At 40.7% G+C, this 22,448-nt stretch overlaps 1 protein-coding gene across 3 annotated transcripts in view; it reads right to left on the bottom strand.

Moving 5' to 3' along the window:
* Positions 1-15,091: 15,091 nt before the first annotated feature.
* RBBP8 (RB binding protein 8, endonuclease) overlaps positions 15,092-22,448 on the bottom strand; it is a 36,484-nt gene continuing 29,127 nt past the window's right edge. For all 3 annotated transcript variants that reach the window (XM_061448657.1, XM_061448656.1, XM_061448655.1), the window contains exons 17-19: positions 22,219-22,315; positions 18,285-18,426; positions 15,092-15,691 (exon numbers count right to left, since the gene is read on the bottom strand). In XM_061448657.1, coding sequence (XP_061304641.1) covers positions 15,594-15,691; positions 18,285-18,426; positions 22,219-22,315 — 337 coding nt within the window. In that variant the 3' untranslated portion in view covers positions 15,092-15,593. The remainder of the gene's footprint in view (positions 15,692-18,284; positions 18,427-22,218; positions 22,316-22,448) is intronic.

Here is a 22,448-nt window from a genome sequence, read left to right on the forward strand (position 1 = left end):
CGTTCTCCTCCTCATCCTCCTACTCTTCAGCGCAGTAGCAGAAGATTGCTTTCCCTGACGATTGCTCCTCCATGGAGTGTGTAAGCTGTACGTCCAGACAATTGCTCAGGTATAACCTCTGATGCAGGAAATCTCCAAACTGGTGAAGCTGGGATGCTGTGTCACAATGGCTTGCTATGCTTTACCTGTATCTTTTTCTATACTCCTTAAGTCACAGCTGTGGTTTAGTGGACCTCTGCTCTTACTAGAGGTGCTGCTCTTCCCATAGCTATATTTTAGACGTATGGACCAAGCCTTGCAGCTGCTTTTCAGTTTTAAAGTTTCAGTATAAGGGAAAGGGGAGCTTTGTCAGGATCTGGCCCTTGGTGGGGAGGCCCATCCATGCAGCATGCACTGATGTGGAACAGATTGTGCCAGATCATTTTGCATTTGGGTCACTGTATCAGCTGCTCACTTTGACCTGCATGTTTCACTGTCCATTTCCCTGGTGCATGCTTTGGAAAGCCCTGCTCCAGAAATGTCCTCCTGCTGAGTGAGCAGGCTGAATAGTAGGTGGAGGCTAGAGAGATCCTTGCTTCTTTTAAGATATGCACGGTCAGCAGACGCGGTAGGTTGAGCCTAGTTGAACATCAGGTGCCCACCAAAGCTGCTCTACCACTCCCCCTTAGCTGAACAGGGGATAGGAAATATAACAAAAAGCTCATGGATTGAGCTAAGGTCAGGGAGAGATAAACTCACCAATTACAGTCATGAGCAAAACAGACTCAACTTGGGGAAATCAGTTTAATTTGTTACCAATAAAATCAGAGTGGGGTAATGAGAAATAAAATACAAATCTTAAAACACCTTCCACCCACCCCTTCTTTCTTCCCAGACTCAACTTCCCTCCTGAATCTCCGTCTCCTCCCTGTTCAACTCTGGGACAAGGAATCCGTGTTTTAGGGCAGGGATGCCTGCTTTGTCAACTCTGATTTCCACAGTGATCTAATCCTTCTGGGCACCGCAACTTTACCTGATGGCAGAGGCTGCACCATAGAAGGGGTATCAGGAATCCCATGGTCTCTCTCCTGTGTTGGTCTCCTTGGAAGCTACATGTGCTGTGTACCTCTATACAGCACCTTCCTCCCTTCCCTTCCCTTCCCTGTGACTCACTGGCCTCATGTTCATGGTGGCTCTGCTGTCTCAAGGAACTTATCCAAGGAGAGCAGACTGCATTTCTGAGCATAGGAGAGAGCCAAGGGAGCACAGGTCTTTTCTCTTCCCCCAGTCCCCCAGGAATGCTCCGGCTTTAGAGAGCTGACTGGGGATACAGGTGCAAGCCAGGGGGATGGGTGCCTTGGAAAAAGGGGGGGCAAGGCCAAGGAAGACTCCCAAGGAAATTCACATGTGTCCTGGACAACCCAACATGGTCGTAGTGGCATCTGGCAGTATTGTTTCAGGCTGGGGATGCTGCTGTACTGTACTCCATGGAGCTGGTGCATTACCCAGTCTTCCTTGTTATGACTTTTAAATTAGTATATTCTTCCAAGTTTTAATCTTTTTCTTATCACAAGGCTGTTGGGTAGAATTAAATCCTAACTTGCATCCATCTGGGAGCTGAAAATGTCAGTGGAGGCTGAAAAGTGGTCTCTGCTGAGGGACCATCATGCTGAGATGTGCTCCACACTCCTGCTGGTACAGCTTGCTGAGGTGGAGGATGTTCCTGCTTTGTGGCAGCAATGGTCATAGCTGCATGTGGGTGGCAGATGTCAGTATGGTGTGATGCAGGCAGGGATGGATGTCTGTCCTCATCCCACAGGCAGTAGGACCCTGACCATGTGAGATTTCAGCCTCTTGAAGCACTTGCAGGAGCACAGCTTGGTAGAAAATGGGAGATAATACAGAGAAAAAGAGAAGGCCCAATGATGTCTGACCAGTTTGCAAGCATCCCCTGATAAACTCAAGCTTGTCCCCAAAGACACCTCCACAGCAGCTGTCTGGAATTGTTTACTGCCTCTTATTATTTTTTCCCCCTTTTTTTTTTTTTTGTTTTGTTTAATTCTTTTTGCCATTGCCTTGTTCATGGAAAGCATTAGAAATCAGGAAGGATTTCCAGCCTAGTGCTGCACCCGAAGCCTTCAGCACAGGACGGTGTCAGAGCCCCAGCTGTGCAGGCATCTCATGTGACGGGACTGCCTCATATCAATGCATGGCTTAAAAGAGATTACTTAAAAAAGCTCCTTTGCGGGGGAAAGTGAGAGCGTGGACCAGCTATTCACACTCAGCAATGCTTGCAAAGTGAAATCATCTCACTTGGGACCAAAGGGCAGACAAGTGAACAAGGCTGAGCCGCTTCCCCCGTGTCTTCTGTTTGCCTGGTGGGAGGACGCAAGGCATCACCTGTGAAGTTTGCCATTTCTGCTCATTTGGCTGGTGGGTCAGTTATGCCAGCAGTGCCACAGCCAGCACAGCCGGTCATCCAGGAGAGTGCCGAGGCAACTGTCCCGCTTGATACCACTGCTCAGGAATTTTAAAGGACCTTGGGAATTTTAAAGGGTTTGAAAGCTTTCCATCGCTCTGCTTTCGCAAGAAGGTTTTCCCTGTGCTTGTCTGAGGTTTTGATGCTCAGAACAAACAGATGCTCTTTTAGAAATGGGTCAGAAATACTCTGCTTTATTTCACACTGTTCAGTACTGGAAGCTAAGCTTGCAAACTGTCCCTGCAAACCTCAGCCATTCCCCCATTCCAGGTACTTGTTGCTCATGCTGCGAGCTCTTGCATAGCATGAGCGGTTGGAGACCGTCTGTGTACAAGCTGGGGAAACTTATGTAAATATTGGTGCTTTGGGGCTGTTATTTAGAAGGTGCTGGGCTAAATGATTTATTAGTGTGCTCAGGGCTGATGCTGAGAGGGTTCTTCTCAGGTTGGCTTTTATCACTGACACCTCCTTACAGGGTCTCACTTACTGGAAAATTCCTGGTAACTGGATAGTGGGAGGGACCTGCAGCCCCACATCACATAGCTGATGATCTTGTGCTCGAAGCTGTGTAATACCTCACAGCATAAGAGAACAAACCCCACGGGCACAGAGGCATGGCCCTGTGACAGTGAAATCTGATGGGAGAGGCTGCAGCCTCTGCACTAGCTGTAGCTCATAGTTTCTCCCTCTGTAGTTTGTGTGTTTTGTTTTTGTGCAGGGGCTGAATTAGAGGTGCCAGGGCAGCAGTCAAAAGTTCCTTCTAACTGTACAATCCCTGAGCAGAGACCGGGCTGACACTGTGTGTGTTTGTTGGCCTTCCTCTACTAAGGGAAATCCTTCCTTTAGAAACCACAACAGTCTAAACCTCATTTAATATCAGATTTCGGGTCACTTATTCATCCCTGCTGCTAACAGCAGAGCAGACCCTGGACATGGGGAGTCTGTTTTGATGTTCATGAAGCTTTATTTGTTGGGTGTTGCTGGATCCAGCAGCCCGAAAGGTGAGGATAGCTTGAGGCCAGGATGAGCATGAATTACCAGTAGGAACACACACAAAACCTGGACACGCCTGGACACAACAGCACAACGCAGTGTCATAGTTTAACCCCAGCTGACAACTAAGCCCTGCATAGCTGCTCACTCACTCTGCCACTGACTGGGATGGGGGAGAGAATCAGAAGGGTGAAAGTGAGGAAATTCATGGGTTGAGATAAAGACAGTTTAACAGATAGAGCAAAAGCCATGCGTGCACAATAAGGAGTTCATTTACCACTTCCCATGGTCAGGCAGGTGTTCAGCCATCTCTAGGACAGCAGTACTCCATCATATGTAATGGTTACTGGGAAGACAAGCAGCATCACTCCCAACATCCTCCCTTCCTTCTACCCCCAGTTCTGTATGCCGACCATGACACCATATGGTGTGGAATATCCCTGTGGTCAGTTGGGGTCAGCTGTCCTGGCTGTGTGTCCCACCCCCCCCCCCAACTTCTTGTGCACCCCCAGCTTGCTCAATGGTTTGGTGGTGTGTAGAGCAGAAAAGGCCTTGGCTCTGTGTAAGCACTGCTCATCAGTAATGAAAACATCCTGTATTATCAGCACTGTTTTCATGACAAATCCAAAACACAGCTCCATACAAGCTACTATGGAAAAAATTAACTACCCCAGTCAAAAGAAGCACTGGTAGAAAACAAAGCACTCACACAAGCAGCACAAACAGCTTCAGTCTTGTCCCCCTCAGTGTGTGATCGAGATGAAGGTCCATCAGTGGGAAACACCTACGGACACACCATGTGGGCAGCAGCTGCCCTCATACCTCCACACTACCCAGTAGCTGCTGGCACCTGGGGGCACACAAGCCCCTGAAGGCCCCAGCCCACTCCAGTTGCAGGCACAGACCCCCTTGAGCACATACACACACACAGAGGCTGTGGACCACTCCAGTAACCAGCCGTGGACACTTAATCTCCCTTGCAGCTGGACCAGGGTGCTCACCTCTCCCTTTGCACAGACACATGTACATGCACAGATGGGTCATGCAGTGAACCCCAAACTCCATGTTCTCCCCCATGGTGGACCTGGCTCCTGTGGCCCTGCTAGCAGCCAACTCCCCCAGATGTCTCAATGGCAGGGGGACACACGCTCCTGGCCCGGGTGTATCTCTGCATTGGTACCTGGCTGCCCATGCACCTACCCCACTTGCCTGCCAGCAGCAGTAGCCCCTGCATTCCTACCCAGGGAAGCAGAGATGGTGTTTAATGAACAGACAGCACAGACAGCAGCAATGAGATTCAGGGCATGGCCAGGCAAGCACACTGACCAGCCACTGTTGATGAGCACCGACTCATCTTATCTCTTAATTTCCCCCCACTCATTATTCCCCAAACCACTATGATCCTTTCTTGTTGCTGCTTTTGGTTCCTCGTAACATCCTATGAGTTTGTGCAATCCCAAGATGCTGTTCCCCTGTGACCCATAACGTGCTACCTGCCCTCAGTCTGATGTGCTTGGGAGAGCCTTTCTCATTGTCTCGCTGTGATGGATGTCATCCCCAGGCCATGGGGCTGAGGCTCCTCGGGGACAGCTCCACAAGGGACTTGTGTCCCCAGGGAGGTTATTGGGGTCTCTCCATGTGTTGTCATGCCTCTGCACTACTCTGCCAGGGGGTGAGCTTTTTGTCCTATACCTTAACAACACTAGGTCTGACATACAGAAAACGTTTTGATCTCCCAAGTTACTTTGAAATCTTTGCTTAAATAAAAGCTGATATTTATACAATCATTTGATTGTAAGGGCTGGAGCTTTAGCAATGCAACAACCATGGGCTAGGCGCTGAGATCATGACCCTCAGAAGCATTGCAGCAATGAAAATGGGGAAGTGGAAAGGTCTGAAAATGCAACGGAAATACTTAAATGCACACACGTAAGTAGCAGAAGAGAAAGAGCTCAGAAGGGCTGTCAGTAGCTCAGAAAAATCCTGGAATGTCACGCGCTGAAAATTCATCAGACCTCCTTAATATAAAGTTAGGTACAGGGCACTGCTGAGCAATAAACGAGTCTCTGTTACCTCAAAGCCTTAAAAAAATGAGTCGGCTACTGAGTCGGCAGTTCAGAAATCCTCCCTGGAAAATTCTCCCTTTTGGCATCAGCCATGGCCAAGGAACATCAGGTCTTTCATGCTGTAGCCTTTTTTTACCTTTCAAAAGAATGAGAGATGTGCAGAGCAGCAGATATTCTGCTTGAGGTCTGCAGGGGCAGCAGCCACTGACATAATCACATCATTTCATTTTTCTACGCTCTGTTCCCCATATTTTTCCACTTGCATGATTTATTCTTGGTTTGTATATAGCATAAATGTATTAAAAACATGCAGTTCTCTCTGCCTGAGGGATGTAGAAATACAGAAAAAGGTGACTAAGATTTAAATATGGTAAATCAATTTGATATATTTGGTTCAATAGGCACCAGTTGTATAAGTCTCAAGGCAAGCCACCAGAGCAGGTTACCCAGATTGGTGAGTTTTGAAAGTGGATGTAGAATAGGCCAGGATCTGACAGAAGGGTCTTGGCCATCCTTATGTTAACAAGCTTCTCAAACTCTGGGGAAACAGAATACGTCCACACAAAACCCCTCCGTGTGGGTTTCCCTCTGCCAGTGCCCCAACCTAGAGCCAAGCTTCTGCAATGGGATGTGAATTACCGCTCCTTGCTTTCTAATTGCTGAACTCCATCATGTTTCATAGCATATTAAGGCTTTTTCCTTTCAAAACAACATCCCTTTTTGAAAACATTTCAAGTTAATCTGAGCCAAAAGCCTGAATGCAGAGTGGTGAGAGAGATGGGAAATTGCTGTGGAAAGTACTTTACCACGAGGAGTGCAGATGATGGTCCTTGTCAGGCAAGCATCAGTTTTCTTCTTGAAATGATACATACACCTAGGCCTTGGAGCAGTTGAGCAGATTAAAGCAGGGTGCTACCTCTAGGTAGCAAATTAGGGTGGCTAAAAGAAGAAGTGATTGTTTTTAGGGGACTCCTGAGAGTATTGTGACTCTATGTTGAAGGCAGTTCCTCTAGGAGAATGACTCAGTGTTTACTCCAGCTTGTGGGTGTCTTTGCCTGGTGTAAAAAGAGTTACCACAGGTTAAGGGACATCGGGGGGAGCTCCTAGAGTTGGTCATGTCAAGCTTACGCACCCGTTTGGAATAATGACTTGTAGTCTCTTGATACTAAATGCCTTAAGTCTTAGTGTTCATATTCTCATAGTCCTTTCCAGTTCAGTCCTAGGATAAACAGATTCTGCAGACATTTTCTTCTGAGAAAGCTTGCAAAATCCATTTTTATATATACTGAATTGGAAACAGTTTTCATCACAAAGAGAAATGTGGGTTTAAAAATATTGTTTCAGTGCTAGCTCACATTTGCTTTAATGTGAACATAATGCCTTTATAAATAAACCCCTTTCTGTGAGGAGATCATATGTGCAGTAACTTTGAACAGCTGGCACAGCCTGGAGGCCACTAGTCTCCACAGCATGTCTTTTTCAAGAAGTGCTGATCACATGTAATGATTTATGAAATCTTAGTTTCCACAATGCTGTGTTAGAACTGTTTGGTCTTCTGATACCCTGACAAAATTAGCACAGAAGCCTCCTTTGCTTATTCTTAGTGTGGAGAAGAGCCTTAACAAAGTCTTGCTGAGTGCAGTTCCATCAGTAAGCACCACTAACCCAAGACTCCCCCGGCTTGATGGTCGCCATTAACTAAGGGAGAAGATGGCACAGACAGGACATACATGCAATTCCTTTTTCAGGAATGCATACCTTTCAAGAGTCACGAAGAAAGTACACAGTGTTAATACTCAGAGGATGAGGAATAAAAAAGGCCTTTTGACAGCCCCCCCCCCCCCCCCCCATTAATTCTTTCAGCACAGGCTTGGGAAGAACAGAGTCATATTTCCAATGATTTCATGTGCTTATCTATTATACACCAAAGGAGAAGTAGAAGGAAGTGTGGCTAAACCCATCCCCTTTACAACTTTGTATATTTCCTTTTTTTCCCTTGCTTAAGTGTAAAATTATTAGGACTAAACTTCAAAAGTCTCATTGGTTTGTCTGAATGATTTGTCAAGCACTTAACAATTTATTAGCAATTAAGAGAGTGCATTTGGCAGGCTGGCAAACTCAAAAGTATCCAGTTGATACCCAGCAAGTAAAACACTTTCAAAATGCAAAGAAAGAGCACAGTGATTTCGGAGAGGGTCGTCAGGATGACTTCAAGTTTCTTGCCTCTTGCCTCTTGCTTCTATTAATTTGACAGCAATGGTATACAGTAAATTGCATTAGGATAGAGTGAAATACTTCAAGAAGCTGAATATTTCAAACCCAATTCTTTTAGATATAATTTTGTGGGAAATTTTGGCTTTTTATTCCAAAGTGGAATGCTACTGCAATTTGAGATACTGTATGTTTCCATGGGCTAGAAATAGGAAATCACCTTTTTTGATTTGCAATTCTTAGTGTTTTGGTTCTAATTATGTTAATCCTTCTACTTGTGGGAAGGAGTACCTGTATTTTCTGCAAACTGGCTTAAATAAAAGAAAATTTGAATTCAAATATTTGCCTCTTCTAGGACATCTGCTCAACATTAAAAGACTATCAACTCATTATCTGATACACGTTACCCAAGATAATGTTAGCTAGGTTTTTTTTAATTTTCATTTTGTGCTTCTTTTCAATTGCAGCTTAAATTCCCAAACTCTTTGAAATGGTGAGTCATTAGGAATGTAATTTCAAAGACTGTATTTAATCTCTTTATCTTTTCCCACAACTGATTTACCCAAGAGCACAAGTAAAGAGCATGTAACAGACTCCCAAAGGCCCTCAAATCATTATTTCTTTCTTATCTAGCCTTATTTTGTTCTCACTTTATTTAAAACTGTCCTAAAAAGACTCATCGAGTTGGTAATTTTGACTGTGAGGGAATTGAGTGCTTTTTTAGCACCGCATGGATTTGAGCTGATGACTGGATCTGAATTTTGCCTCCTCTGCTTCTTGTTTCACATGGGTCTGATCTGCAGCACAGACTCCTGTCTGTCTCTACTGATTTTGCAATACAGGCATATAAAGGTCTTTGCTATCACTATGTTTGGGGCTTTTTTTAAAGCCTTCTCCACATGAAATTGGTGGCTAAGTAGAAAAAACATCAGGGAAGTATTAAGGTAGTGAAAAAGTATTAATTCAAAGCCGTTATTAAAGTTGGTGAACATAAAAAAACAAAGACCAAACTGATCTGTACTCTGAAGTTTAAATTCCTAGGTAAGAACATCAAGGATGTTCTACATAAGCTACTCAGAAATAATAATAAGAAAAAAAAAGGGACATCTTCTCTCCCTTTCCAAATTGCAGTTCTGGTGCAGTAGTTGAAATGTATTCATATGTGACACCACCACACAGCCGTGGTATCTTCTGAGACAACACGGGTAGAATAGAGGTAGGCATGGGACTCTTCCAACAGTTATTTCTGGGGATATTTTCTTACTTTTCTTGTATGACTATCACATGTCTGTCACCAAATTGTATTTAAAACTGTTCAGGCATTGGCTAATTCCAAGTATAGCCACTTATTAGTGTAGAAGGCATGTACTAAATGTTACTGATGTGATCTGGTAACATATTCTAGTTTGAGGATGCCTTCCCAAGAAATACATGCTTTTAGCTTAAATCAGCTTTTCTGCCTGCAATGAAAAGCTCTTCTGGCATATTGGCCTTAAGCTCCAGCTAATTTTCCAAACAAGATGTTAAACAGGAGCCTCGGGTACAAATGAGACTCTGATTAGCCTTGCTCGTGGCTGCAGCTGGAATGCAGACAAAAACCACCCAAGGACAAGATCTCTTCAAGTGTCCTCCAAGTTCCTGCTGGGCAAGGTTGTCTCCCACCATTGACAAGTGTGGGAGACAGATGTTGATGTCTTTGACAGGAAACTTCCAGTGCCTCTCTTCACAATGAATCATAGACTGGTTTGGGTTGGAAGGAACTTTAAAGGTCATCTAATTCCAACCCCCTCCCTGCCGTGGTCAGGGACACTTTCCACTAGACCAGGTTGCTCCAAGCTCTGTCCATCCTGGCCTTGAGCACTGCCAGGATGGGGCAGCCACAGCTTCTCTGGACAACCTGTGCCAGTGTCTCACCACCCTCACTGTAAAGAATTTCTTCATAATATCTAACCTAAATCTCCCCTCTTTCAGTTTAAAGCCATTCCCCCTTGTCCTGTCACTACCTGCCCATGTAAAATGTCCCTCTCCAGATTTTCTGTAGCCCCCCTTTATGCACTGGAAGCTGGTCTAAGGTTTCCCTGCAGCCTTTTCTCCAGCTCTCTCAGCCTGTCTCCATAGCAGAGGTGCTTCAGCTCTATGATCATCTTTATGGTTCTCCTCTGAACTCACTAAAACAGCTCCATGCCCCTCTTGTGTTGGGGCCCCAAAACAAGGGGTGGGGGGGTCTCACCAGAGCAGAGTAGATAGGGAGAATCACCTCCCTTGACCTGCTGGCCATGCTCCTTTTGATGCAGCCCAGCACATGGCTGGTTTCTGGGCTGTGAGCACACACTGCCAGGTCATTTGAGCTTTTGTTAACCAACACCCCAAACTCTTCTCCTCTCGCAGTCCAGTCTCTGCCCAGCCTGTATAATGCAGGAACATGCTGCAGAAACTCCTCCCAGCCACCTGGAAGTCCATGTGGCTCTGCTGCGATGACACTTGTACCTCAAGTGCTGTGCCCAGGATGCCTAATGTCTAGCCACATGTGTCTCCTAGAAGTATTCTAAAGAGAAGCAGATTTAAAAGTGTGGGAAATAGAAGACAATTGTTTCCCAGGAAAAATATCATATTAATATGACCATCAAGGGGAGAAGAAATTTATCTACGTTTGCAGCATTCATAATTTCAAACTGCATTGTGTATCTTCGTATAAGACACAGCCACCCAACCTGTACTGAGCCATCACTTTGTAATCTGTAAAATAATTCACAGAAGACAACACTGTTTATGTCCTCTGCAGCATGTAATTTTAACATGTGCTGACATACAGGAACACAAATTATCCTCCCAGACTGCACCCAAAGCACAGATTAAGGAATTAAGAGGAATTCTGAGGAAAAACTTTACATTTCAGTTTTTATCCATGCTCTACGTGGACGTGAAGCAAGACTGGTCCATCTTCCATTGAGCCAAACTTTGGGCTTATTTTTGCACTGCCTTGCTCCCTCCCTTGGTAGTTAGTTGTTCATACTTGCACAGAGAATGCTCCTGGAAATTTTATGCTCACTCTGTGCAGGAACAAAGACTGAACCTGTTCAGAAAGGTTCAGAGCAGTCTTTCTGCACTAAGACACTTAAAAAGAAAGGTATCATCAGTTCATTGTTCAAAATGCTTTATGAGTGATTTATTTGAACACGGCAAAGCCCTTTTTTTTGAGGATCAGGGCGGACAAGGCCAGGCTGATTTTAATGTTGATTATTTCTAAGAAGAGTCCACTGATACCCTGTGACCTATCAACAATGAACACCTCACTGCCTCTTCCCCTCCCTCTTCTTCCTCTTCTCTCTTCCCCTCCCTCCTCTTCTTCCTCTGCTCTTTTGCCCCCTGTAATTTTGTTCTCTTGTATTGTTTATTTTTGACAGGAGTTTCCATTAATCAGCAGACAGACACTGTTTCCCTCCCTGTTTTCAGCAGGGACAAGCTATTCATCCTTTCTGCGTGAGAAAGGCAAAGTTCAAAAGCACAACTAATTAGAAGCAGCTAATGACCAAGTCGGACTTGCAGGCGGTGCAGGAAACACAGCTTGCCTGTGGACATTTTATCAGCAATCTGGGCTCCAAGCAGCCCAAGAAACGGTTTATGATCAAAGGTTTCCTTCTCAAGCGGGGAACATTTTGCAGACTGGACAGATAGTGCTCTAGATGTGCTAAAGCCATCAACTTGCCATCTTTATGGTTTTGGGAATAACATTAAGCCGCCGACTTGAAGGCTTTTCAATCATTGGGCCCATGCCAGTGTCTGAACATCACAAACTTGAATACATGCTAAGAAGCACTAGGAACACAGGAGGCCACAAGAAGCTCTGCTGGAACCCCTGAGTGTTACCTTGGATACAAGTTAAGATATACTGGCTTTCAGAAACCACTTTAACTCATTCCAACAGGGGTAATTTCTGATGATGTAAAATAGATGAGGGTTTAGATATTACTGTCTCTTTATAGACTGCTACTACGCAAACATCAAGTCCTCAAGTTCTGCCATTCCATGGCTAATAGAGTATCGCTAGATATCTACATATCTGTTAAAAAAGATGCACAAATCCCAGCAGCAATGATGCTAAGTTTTCCCTTATCTCATAAAATGAAAAGAGGCAGCATGAATCCAAAGACACCATCAGAGACAAGGAAGGGAAACCAGAAGACAGTTGTGGCTATCTTGTCAGGAGTGCCTGGTGGTTGTGTTGTGACCCAACAGGCACTGCTATTCACATGCACAGACCCCTATGTGGACACTCATACCTGAATACACTTGAAGAGATTTCTACCCCCTCTCTCAGTTTATGAGTGTTGGCTTTATGTAAGAAAACATATGAACACCTGGATTATAAACACTGGTTTTAGTCAATTGTCCCAATAACCTCCAAAGACACCAGCCTGCTCCAGCTTATGGCTTATATCCAAAATTCTTTCTCCTTCACTGTTTACAGATGTGTAAAAAAACAGCTCATCAAAGAAGACAGTCCACTCCTCCCACAGCACAGCTGACTGTGATCACAGCACACTGCCATGCCATAAAGCAAGCAAAGATGGCTAATGCTAATTATGAATGTAACAGTCTTTATTTATTTAGCAGACTTTCCTTGCTGGGTGTGACTGGCTCCCTTTTTCCTTCCATTTCCTTTGGATAAAAGTACACGATAATGCAAGATGGGGGCTTGGAACTAGATGGTCTTAAGGTCCTTTCCAACCGTAACCAGTCTATGATTCTATGACTTTGCTAAAAAATATAGGTAAGCTGCGTAGAAATCTTTAACTGAATTTCTAAAATGTACACATTTCACTCATCTTTTTTGGTACACAAAAATTGCTCAGACTTCTGGGATTGTTTTAGGGATTTCTCTTGCTTTTTGAAGGGAAATCAGTCGGGTTTTATTTTTGTTTCTAGATTTTAAAACACTGATTTCTTGTCAAGATGGAAGTCTAGTTCTCAATAGCGCAGCATTTTTTCTGGCATTAGAACAGGTAAGCAGGGCATCTAAAATTTTCACAGCAACTGAAGCCTTAAAAATTGGTGAAATAAAGAGGAAAGAGTAGTTCTTACATTTCTGTAAGCACAAAGCAGTTCCTTACTGTCCTCTAGTGGAGTAGTAATATCCTCACAGACACTAACTGGTTGTAACTAAACCTGTTTCCCTTTAGTGAGCAGCCCTTCCTCTTTACTGCTTCCACACTTGATAACCTATCTTACTTTCTGATTTGTGAATTCTCCCCTTCTCTTCTATATCCCGGGTCCACTTTAACAGTGGATAATTTAACCATTCGCCTTTGCCCTCTATCCTTCCTCAAAACACAAATAGGCTGAATGTAAAGGGGTCCTATGAGAACTCCACTGTAATTTCCTTCCGCTGTGGTGATTTATGTACTTTTAAATGGGTATAATACAGGAGAGAACTTCTTTCATACCATGACAGGCCGGTTCTACTATGAGGTGTCAGGTGAACCATGGTGTGACATCTTCAAAGAGCCTAAAAGACTGTATCAGAGTGACTTGCCTTTAAAAAAGCAATGATTTTTCACATATTTATCCACAGCCCTGAACACTGCGTTATACTCTTACCAATTATCCCACTGTTTCAAATACTCCATTAAAGCTCATCAGGATGCAGACCCACTGCACTCCGCTCCTTGGAGTCTTTTTTTTTCTGAAGTCTGCTGGCACAATTGCCAGTTTATACTCCTTGACCATGAAAGCTGCTCTAAGTGACAAGTTCCAACCTACAGCGAGGGGGGTAGTTAGCAGTTTCTTCTCTCACTTTCAGTGCTGTGGGAATGTGCTCCATTCCTGGCAGCTCACTGCCACCCATTTCATTGACCTTTCCTGCCATTTCAGTTTACAACAGCTCTGCTCACCAACCCACCCTGTAAAGAAAGGTTCTTGGGCATCACAATGAATGGAAGTGCAAAAATCCAAGCTTTTCTTGTCACTTTACCTTTAAATATTCCCATCACACTTTAATAGCTTGTCTCTATCAACGTACTGTGAAGCTTGCTCTTTCTGACAGTTCTTAAAAGTAGGATTTCTAATCGATTTTTTAAAGAAACTTTTTCATGTACTTAATAACAAATTTTACATTTGATGGGTTACAAAATGCCTCCACTTCCCTTTTTCTGGACTTAACTTCTTTGTAAATGTTCTCCCTAGCTAAAAGCAGCCTCCTACCTTACTTTCTTTAGCAAAAGCTTATTTTTGTTTTTTTCTTTTTTGGATAAATATTTATTCAGAGCATGTAATGGTTGCCTTGAAACAAATTTCAAGATATCTGCAAGAATTCCACCTTTCTGGCAGCACCTATTAATTTTCTTTAAAGTTTTCTCATTTTCAGGAAACCAGACTTACCTTGGCATGGATTCTTTGACTACCTGCTCACTAAAGATTTTAATGTTATTTAGCTTTATGCCTTTGCCATTGCTTTGGATATATCTCTTTGAAAGGCTAAAGCCAATCAATCACGTAAGCAGGTAGGATGGGAGCAGTGCCTAGTGATACCCCACCTCCTGTTTTTCTGCAAGGCCTGTGATTCCAATCCAAGAGGATTTTGTGTTACTTGGTGTTAAATTAATCACCTTTTCTTTTTTTAAGCTTTCTTTTTAGGTATATGCCATAACCTCTCCTCCAGCAGGACCTACCGCAACTCTTGTACAACTATACCTGGAATTAAATGGTCCAATCCACCAAGTTTTTAAATATAAAGTTTTCTTATACATACACATATATATGAAATAAAAGAACAGAAAGTACAGATACTTCTGGGGGAAAAAAATATATATATAGAAGTATCTATATTTTCTGTTCTTTTAGTTTTAAGGCATTTAAATAGTTGCTTGGTTTATGACCTCGTTTTAGAGAGAACTCACAGTTTGAGCCTAACTCTGATTGTATGCTGCTTGAATATTTGATTCTATTCTATAATGCTACTTTATTCCTAAGTATCTTTCTGTAGCTTGCCTAACTATGAGAAAACATTACCCTGCCTCTGTGATATGTATGCTCTTACTCTCCAAATTCAAGTATGAAATTATAGTGCCTGCTATAAAAGATTTATTTACAATATCCCTGGAGAATCCTTCGTGACCTAGAGGACAGCAATGCTCGTCACCTAGGAGAACTCAGTGTCATCCAAATTTATAAATAACAATGCTTATCTCTTCAACAATAAGTGAGACATAGAGAAGAAGATCCAAATTCAAGACAAAAACAAAAATATCCTGGATATTCTAATTTAAACTCTGAGGAAAATGTGGTGCTATATATTTAACACAAAATATAAGACAGACACTTAGACCATGGTTTTCATACCTCCAAAACATTAACAGTAGATACATTTCATATTTAATAGAGCTTTATTACAAGTTGATATAACCATTATTGCCAAAAGAGAAAGGCTAAATTAAAAAATCCAGTGCAAAATAAAAGCACCCTACAAAAATACATTTCTGTTTCCACTGACAAACATTTAGACCTTGCAAAAACAACTGATTTCAGTGACTTCAAAGCAGTTACTCACTGACATAAAGCTTAGACAGGAACTTCTGGAATTTTAGCTGTTGACTTAAAAAAGGAAAATAAAAAAAGGGAGACTCATTGTCTGACAGGTGCAAAAATTGATACAAAATGTATTAGTACAATATGAAACAAACATACATTAAATAGTTTTGTTTCCTGGTACATCAGATTTTCAAATGAATTTTATAAAATTTACATATTTAATGAAACTATTTATCATTGTGGAAAATACAGTTCTTTATTTCAAGTTTATATTAACTATAAATATCTAAGGGCAGCAAGGATACTCTTCAAGTTGGTGTGCCTTACTTCCCCATCCTTTATGTCTTCTGCTCTTTGCCTTTTGGAGAAAACATCACGGCATAAGGCTGCCGCCTTTTTGGACGTTGACAGGGAGCAAGATCCTCTTTAATGTATCCTTAAAAGAGTAAGGATAAATGTGAGATAAGATATGTAACATAAGGAAACATGCATAACTTTAGTTTCATTTTTTGTTTACCCTGAAAAAATAAATTGTGATTTTTTTTTCCTTTGTGGCAACTGATTCTCACTTGAAAAAAGATAGAGATCTCTTGAAAAAGGTAGAGATCCCAGGGTGCAATATCATTAATGAAAACACTCATCTGCTTTCTAGTAGATGACTGCATAGTAATGCAATACAGACAGATAATACTGAAAAGTGGACATTGTTCATCTATAAATGGAATTGTTCATCTATTGAAAACAAAATTGCATTCTTCATTGTTTTTTCTACAGAAGATCTTACATAAAAGTAAGAAAGTACTTGAGTACTGCAAATTCAGTTGACTAATAAAGTTACTTTTTAAAACGTATTTCCTAATCATACAGAGGAAACTGCAGGCACAGGTACTTTGTGGGTCTAAATAGTACATCCCTCTGTTTTGAGGTAATTTATTAAAAACTTGTCCATCTGGAGAAATCCAAACATAAACCTACAGATCAAACACCCCTTGAAAGCTTTCTGATAAGAAAAGTGCATAGAAAATTCCTGTCATGTGCTCAATTCAGCTAATACTGATAGTAAGCAGACATTTTATGCAAATCAGTTACAGCACCTGGCTTTTGTCAGACCCTTACTGTTTATCAGCACTAATATCCGCTGAAGTGAGAGTAATAGATTCCTACTTCATAGTTAAAAAACACTGTCCATGCAACTCAGTTATTTAAAGAAAACACCAAACTACAGTTGGCTCAAGATACCAATAAGAAGTAGAACATACATCCTTTGTACCCCGCTACTCTGGAGTGACAGTTGCAACTGTTCATCATGGGAACTCTGGCATTTTGATGTTCTTGTTGCACTCCTGTATAATACAGCTTTTTTACTAAGCAAGGCTTGAGCTAAAGTCTATGTCTGATAGTCCATTGAGGACCATTAACAACTGAACAGCTCTTACTCTAGCAGACTGAACAGCTCTTACTCTAGCAGACAAGGACATACTCAGGAAGCTCATTGTCATGAGGTTGCAAGCAGATTCCAAATGGGTAGTAACAAAGAATCTCCCTAACAGTCTATCTCAATCACATAAAGTTATAAATAGACATGTCTACTTTAGATCAGATTTCTCAACGACTGGAACAGGTAAGAGGCAACCACGTTAGAAAAGGAAGCACCATGATTTGTTCATCTTTAAAGATAATGATCAAGAATCAACGGTGATTCTGGAGTGGTGAGAACTCTCTTTATTTCTTAGGGTAAAGGAGGAAAGGATTAGCCTCAGCCAAGCCACATGTAACTGGATACACAAAAGAGGAAAGAGACTAGTCACAAAGGAACAATGATTTGGCATTCCTGAGTGCTGTCTAGCTGCACTGAGGGATTTACTTTTCCTTATGTGATACCAAAGGCAAATTGCTGGAAAATCAAGAACCATCCTCCTGAAGTCTAACCATGCCAAAGAAGCTTAATGGCTTGCAAATTCTGTGACTAGCTTAACCTTTTGCAGTGGATCGGAGAACTCGAAAGCAGCTTCAATAGCAAATGTGACATTTGTCCCCCACAATAAACGGGGAAAGGGAGAGGCTTAAAGTTCTAAACGTACACATATTTCTTGGAAATACAGCTTCAAATTCAAATGAACTTGACTCAATATATCTTGATTACGGAGTATGATTTGCACTATAAAAGTTATGCAAGCCCCTAAAAATCAAGGCTCCCTCTTCTGAAAGATACTGCAGCACTATCACACAAGAACACATAAACATCTTTGACTACGTTACCCAGTGCCTGCCCTGAAACTGTTATGGGAACTGATAAAAATACATGAAGATTAGTGCTTCACAGCTAATAACACACGCAAAGATATAAGTTACTCAAAGAGAGTTCATGTAGGCTCCTTATCCTTACCTCAGAGACTCACTACTTCTGAAGAAATGCACATATAGTACACTACAAACTCACTATGTCTGAACATCATGAGTAAAAATTCATTTTATATCAAGCTCTAGGATTTAGAAGACTTATTTAGGAAAGAACCATCTTTTGTGTGAAGAGAAGCCAACAAACAAAACAAAACCCCAAACTCCACAGTTTTACAGTGTTGCTAACAAGCAGGGTATATGTATTAAGACCTATTTAATCACACCTTATCTTCAACGTTTCCATTATCATATCCAAAGATACAAAGGACATCAACAGTGCTGCCTGTCCCTCCTCAGTGAGCACAACCTTTTAGCTTTTGCCTCTGAAATTGATGACCCAATTCTTCCTTTGGTTCAAAGACATGTAGGATTCTAATTAAATTCTATGAAAATCCCAATTATTTCTGCCTTCTCTATCTAGGCTCTAAGAAAGTTCCCTTATATGCCCTTCTTAGTAGTACAGGAGCTACTAGAAAGACAAGACAGCAATTATTCAAAATAGAAAAGACTGAGAGGAGAGAGGAAAGAAAGGCTGCTTTATGAACTAGAGATAGTATCAGGAAGCTATTTTAGGGAAAAAACGAAAAATCAGCTTTTAAAAGTGCTTTGTACGCCTTTTCTGCACAAACCTCTTTCCACACAAGTTTGGGTGGAAGGAAATCCAACTTCCCAGAAATTTTCAGGAGTATTTGGAGGAATGTAGCGAAATCTGTGTCTTGAACAGGAAGCAAGTTTTTTTGCTCTCTCTTCTTCTGGAATGTCTGCATAATACTGAAGGTTAGGAAAAAAAAAAAATTCAAGTTAACAAATTTACACGTATAGGGCAACTACTTTACACAATGACATTGTCAATCACTGTTCATTAACACAGTTATCTAAAAATAATGGAGAGGCAAGCCAGAAGTAGAGATTTATTATCTGAATGACAAGCACCTGGCCATTATCCTAAAAGCTTACTGAATTTACAGATAAAATATAACCTTATGGTGGCAAATTTGTTAGTTTTATATCTTTTAACATACCATAGGTACAAGACTTAGGCATGTGCACAATTACTTATGTCAACAGTTCTACTGACTGCTTTTACAAAGCTAAGTAGCACAGGTGTTGAAATAGAGAGAATTTTCTAATAAATTACATTTCAGTTCCCATTTGCAAATTACATAAAAAGGTGAGAAAACACACTACAAAAATCCATGCTGCAGAATTATTTCCTGTGTCTAAATTTACAGAAGTAGCAGCAAATTACATCAAAATGCTTCCAACTTAATTATCTTCAAACAAGGGGTAAATAAAGAGCTAGTTTGACTGGCTGACTGACACTGGGACTCCAGAAACTCTCTGCCAGCTGGGCATTCTCTAGAGCATATAGTATATCTGCTACTTTTTCATCCCTGTCATCTGTACTGGAAACTGCAATGAGAAAAGTATATACACTCTCCAAACTTTTTTCTGTGTGTTCCCATGAGTAGAAACATAGAAAGATATGTTGTTTTTCTTCAGGCAGTTTTCTACTGTTTTAGTTTGTGATTCTAGCTACCATCTCCTAAAAATAGCAATCTGGCACTTTGATATCAAAGTGCCAAAATGCTTTCAAAGCAAACACGCTGTTTGATTGAAGTGGTAAGACAACAGTCACAGTCTGGATTGCACAAGGGACCTGACCCTCATAAAATTAATAAAATGATTCCACTGAAATGATAGTGTCACAATTCAAAAAGGTAAACTAAAGTTTAAAACCTCATTCAATCAGTTGGAAAGTGATCGAGACAAGGGAAATCAGGAAAGGAACAGAATACCTCTGTCAATAGAGACTACTTCCTGTCACCATCTACTGGCAGGATTCTGGAAAACCTGCTACTTGGAAAACTACACTAATAAATCCCTTTTTTTCCTTATTAGATGACAAAGTATAAAATAGGCATAAAAATCCTCCTCCAGAAAATCATGAGATAATTATATTGATGACTCTATAAAAAAGAGTAATCACAGCCCTGAAAATGAGTGACAAAACTGCACGTACTAGTAAAAGTAGACTTGTTCCACTTCATGATTCAGTAGTCTGTAAGAACTGCAACTCTACCTGAAACAGAGGTACATTTTCTCCCCAGTCTCAAATCAATTCAGATTTCTTGCCATTATACAAAGTGTGAGACCTGAACATATTCTTTTCTCAAAGACCTTATTAGTAAGGAATCTGACCTAGTAACATGTGGGTCTCCTGGTCAAGAACAGAGATTCATGTTGTTAGCAGGTTGCACCCAAAATTTCAGATAACTGGTCTGTCTGCTATAAGATCCTGGTATGCAGGATAAACTGCCAGTTCTTCAGTGCAAAAGCATTATTTACAGAACCCTGCAATTTGCAGTCTCAGAGAGCCCTTAAAAGGTCCCTCTCATTAGTTTAGCACAAAGTTACTTACAATTTTTGCAACTTAAGTGTATGTAAAACATCTGTCCAATTCTCCCACTTATCTAAAGCATAGCTAGACTTAATAACCACACTAACAAATGTTACTTTTACAAGCTACTAGTAATTTGTACATACAATCTTTCTCTGATTACATTGCAAAATCACAACAAACCAAAACAAGACCTCTTATCAAATGTTCTACACTGTAAAGTGAACGAGATGCTTCCACAAAGTTTTACGATAAGGACTTAAAAAGGCCTTTGATAACAGTTTGTTATGGCACGTGCAGAAGTTAAATCTCACACATCATCTCAGAATGACAGGTAACTCTTCCCACTCATACTGGTTGCAGCACATGGCCAGAAACAATTTACTGATTTCTATCCACTCTGTAAATATTTCTTCAGACTTGAGACTTTTCAAACCCTTATGACTAATAAGTAAGCCAAGACTTTTTTAAAAAGCATCATTTATCCTCTCATACTCCCTTCTTCCACAGGCATTTCATTCAAAGCTAGTTTTATTATGGTGCAGTGACACAGCCAAACATTCCACACATTCCAAGACATTAATCTTGAATGGCATAGACTTGAAAAAATAACCAAACCAAAACCAACAACAAACCCAAAAGTTTAATGTAGAAACCTAATATTGTAAACTTGGAGCTGTAAATGTTTCTAAAACACCATAGTTACCACTCTAGCTTGCCAGACAGAAACAAGAACTGGATTTGCTGGGATGAGAAGATATCAGCAGCTTACAGAGACAGCAAGTTAAAACACATAGCGCATGGCTCTAGGCAAAGAAATAGACTGAAGGTTTGGTGTTTTTTCTGGTTTTGTTTGTTTTTTTTCATCCCCCAAAATCTTATTTTTTTTCAAAGTCTTTGAATCAAATGTATTTTTGAAAATGGTATTTATAGTTGACTGTAAAACTTAATTATTTGTATTTAAGAAGTTTTACTAAAGCTACTTTTCAGGAAGAAGTCTTTGTTAAAAATATACTCTAAAAAATTTCTTTAGCTAAGTAGATGCAACTTTTCTATAAAGTGAATAGCAGGAGAATCTATGAAACATGTTGCTTCTATATGGGTGTGGAAATTAAAGCGAAGGGATTCCAGAGAATCCATCATTCTGTCCTTTATCCACACTTCTGGCCAGTCATGATGTATTAGGTCATTGCCTAATTAACTCCAGCCTGAAAGCCTATCACTGACCAAATGAAATATGTCCTTATTACACATGTAATTACTTCAATATTTTACCTCTGTATCAAGTATCTGAAAGCAGTTTAGTAATTTGAAAGGGAGGAAAAACTAACATTAAACCTAACATTTGGTAAATTTTAACCTGCTAATGTAAGTATTTTTGCATGCATTTGCACATATATTTGCATACATCGGCATCTATGCTGGTACAATAATCTGAAAATGCAGACACCCCAGAAACCAAGTTAAATAAGAAACCCCAACCAAACAACAAACAAATCAAGATATACCTATATACACACAAGTAGAACAGGACAGAAAACTTATTTATTCCAGTACCTGCAAATTTCAGTAGAGCTTCTTTTAGAAGCTTGTAATCATTCTTTAAAATTGCTTGAACTAGTGATGAAAAAGCATTACTGAAGTAGAAGGAGAACAGCAAAACAAGTAAAAGAAGGCAAGTAAAAGTAAAAAAAATAAGCAGAATAGCAAAGGAAAGGTTGCTTAAAATAAAAAAAATGCTGTGAAATTATCAGTATAACCTAGGACAGGGAGAAGGAAGCAAGTAATCTGCAGCCAAAAATTGGTGTTTCCTGTAAGAGTCACTCTGCTTGTACAGCTCCTATGCCAACCTCCATTATACATCCCATATCTGTTTGATGGCTTACTGGAATCTTACTGTAACTATAACGTGAGATATTTCTATCATACTGATACATGTGCACACACACACAGAGAAAGACTAAGTTATATGCAGTTACTACAGGTAAAAAACAAACCAATTCACTCAAAACTTGGTAAAACAACTTTGGTAAACACTTCTCTTCTACTGTAAGTACTGATGATAATGCAACCAACTTCATAATTTCAACAGCACTTTAACACTTAGATATTAGCAGAGTTAGGATAATGGAAGAATGACCAGATTTTAAAATACTACTTACCATTTCACATTCCTTACAAGTATGGCCTGGCAATTTTCTTCTTTCTTCTTTTTTTCGAATAACCTCAATATGAGGAAAATCTAACACAGTATTCTTTCTGAAAAACAAAAATGTTTTCACATGATAGTACATTTATTTCTTCTACATGTCTGGAAATTTCCAGTCTTTAGAACACAATGAAGATACCAGATTCTCAGGAAAAAAAAAAAAAAAAAAAAAAAAAAAAAATA

Source organism: Pezoporus flaviventris, unplaced genomic scaffold, assembly GCF_033815535.1.
Source record: "Pezoporus flaviventris isolate CSIRO_AGI_PZ_B2104156 unplaced genomic scaffold, CSIRO_AGI_Pfla_v1 ptg000007l, whole genome shotgun sequence".
Lineage (NCBI taxonomy): Eukaryota > Metazoa > Chordata > Aves > Psittaciformes > Psittacidae > Pezoporus > Pezoporus flaviventris.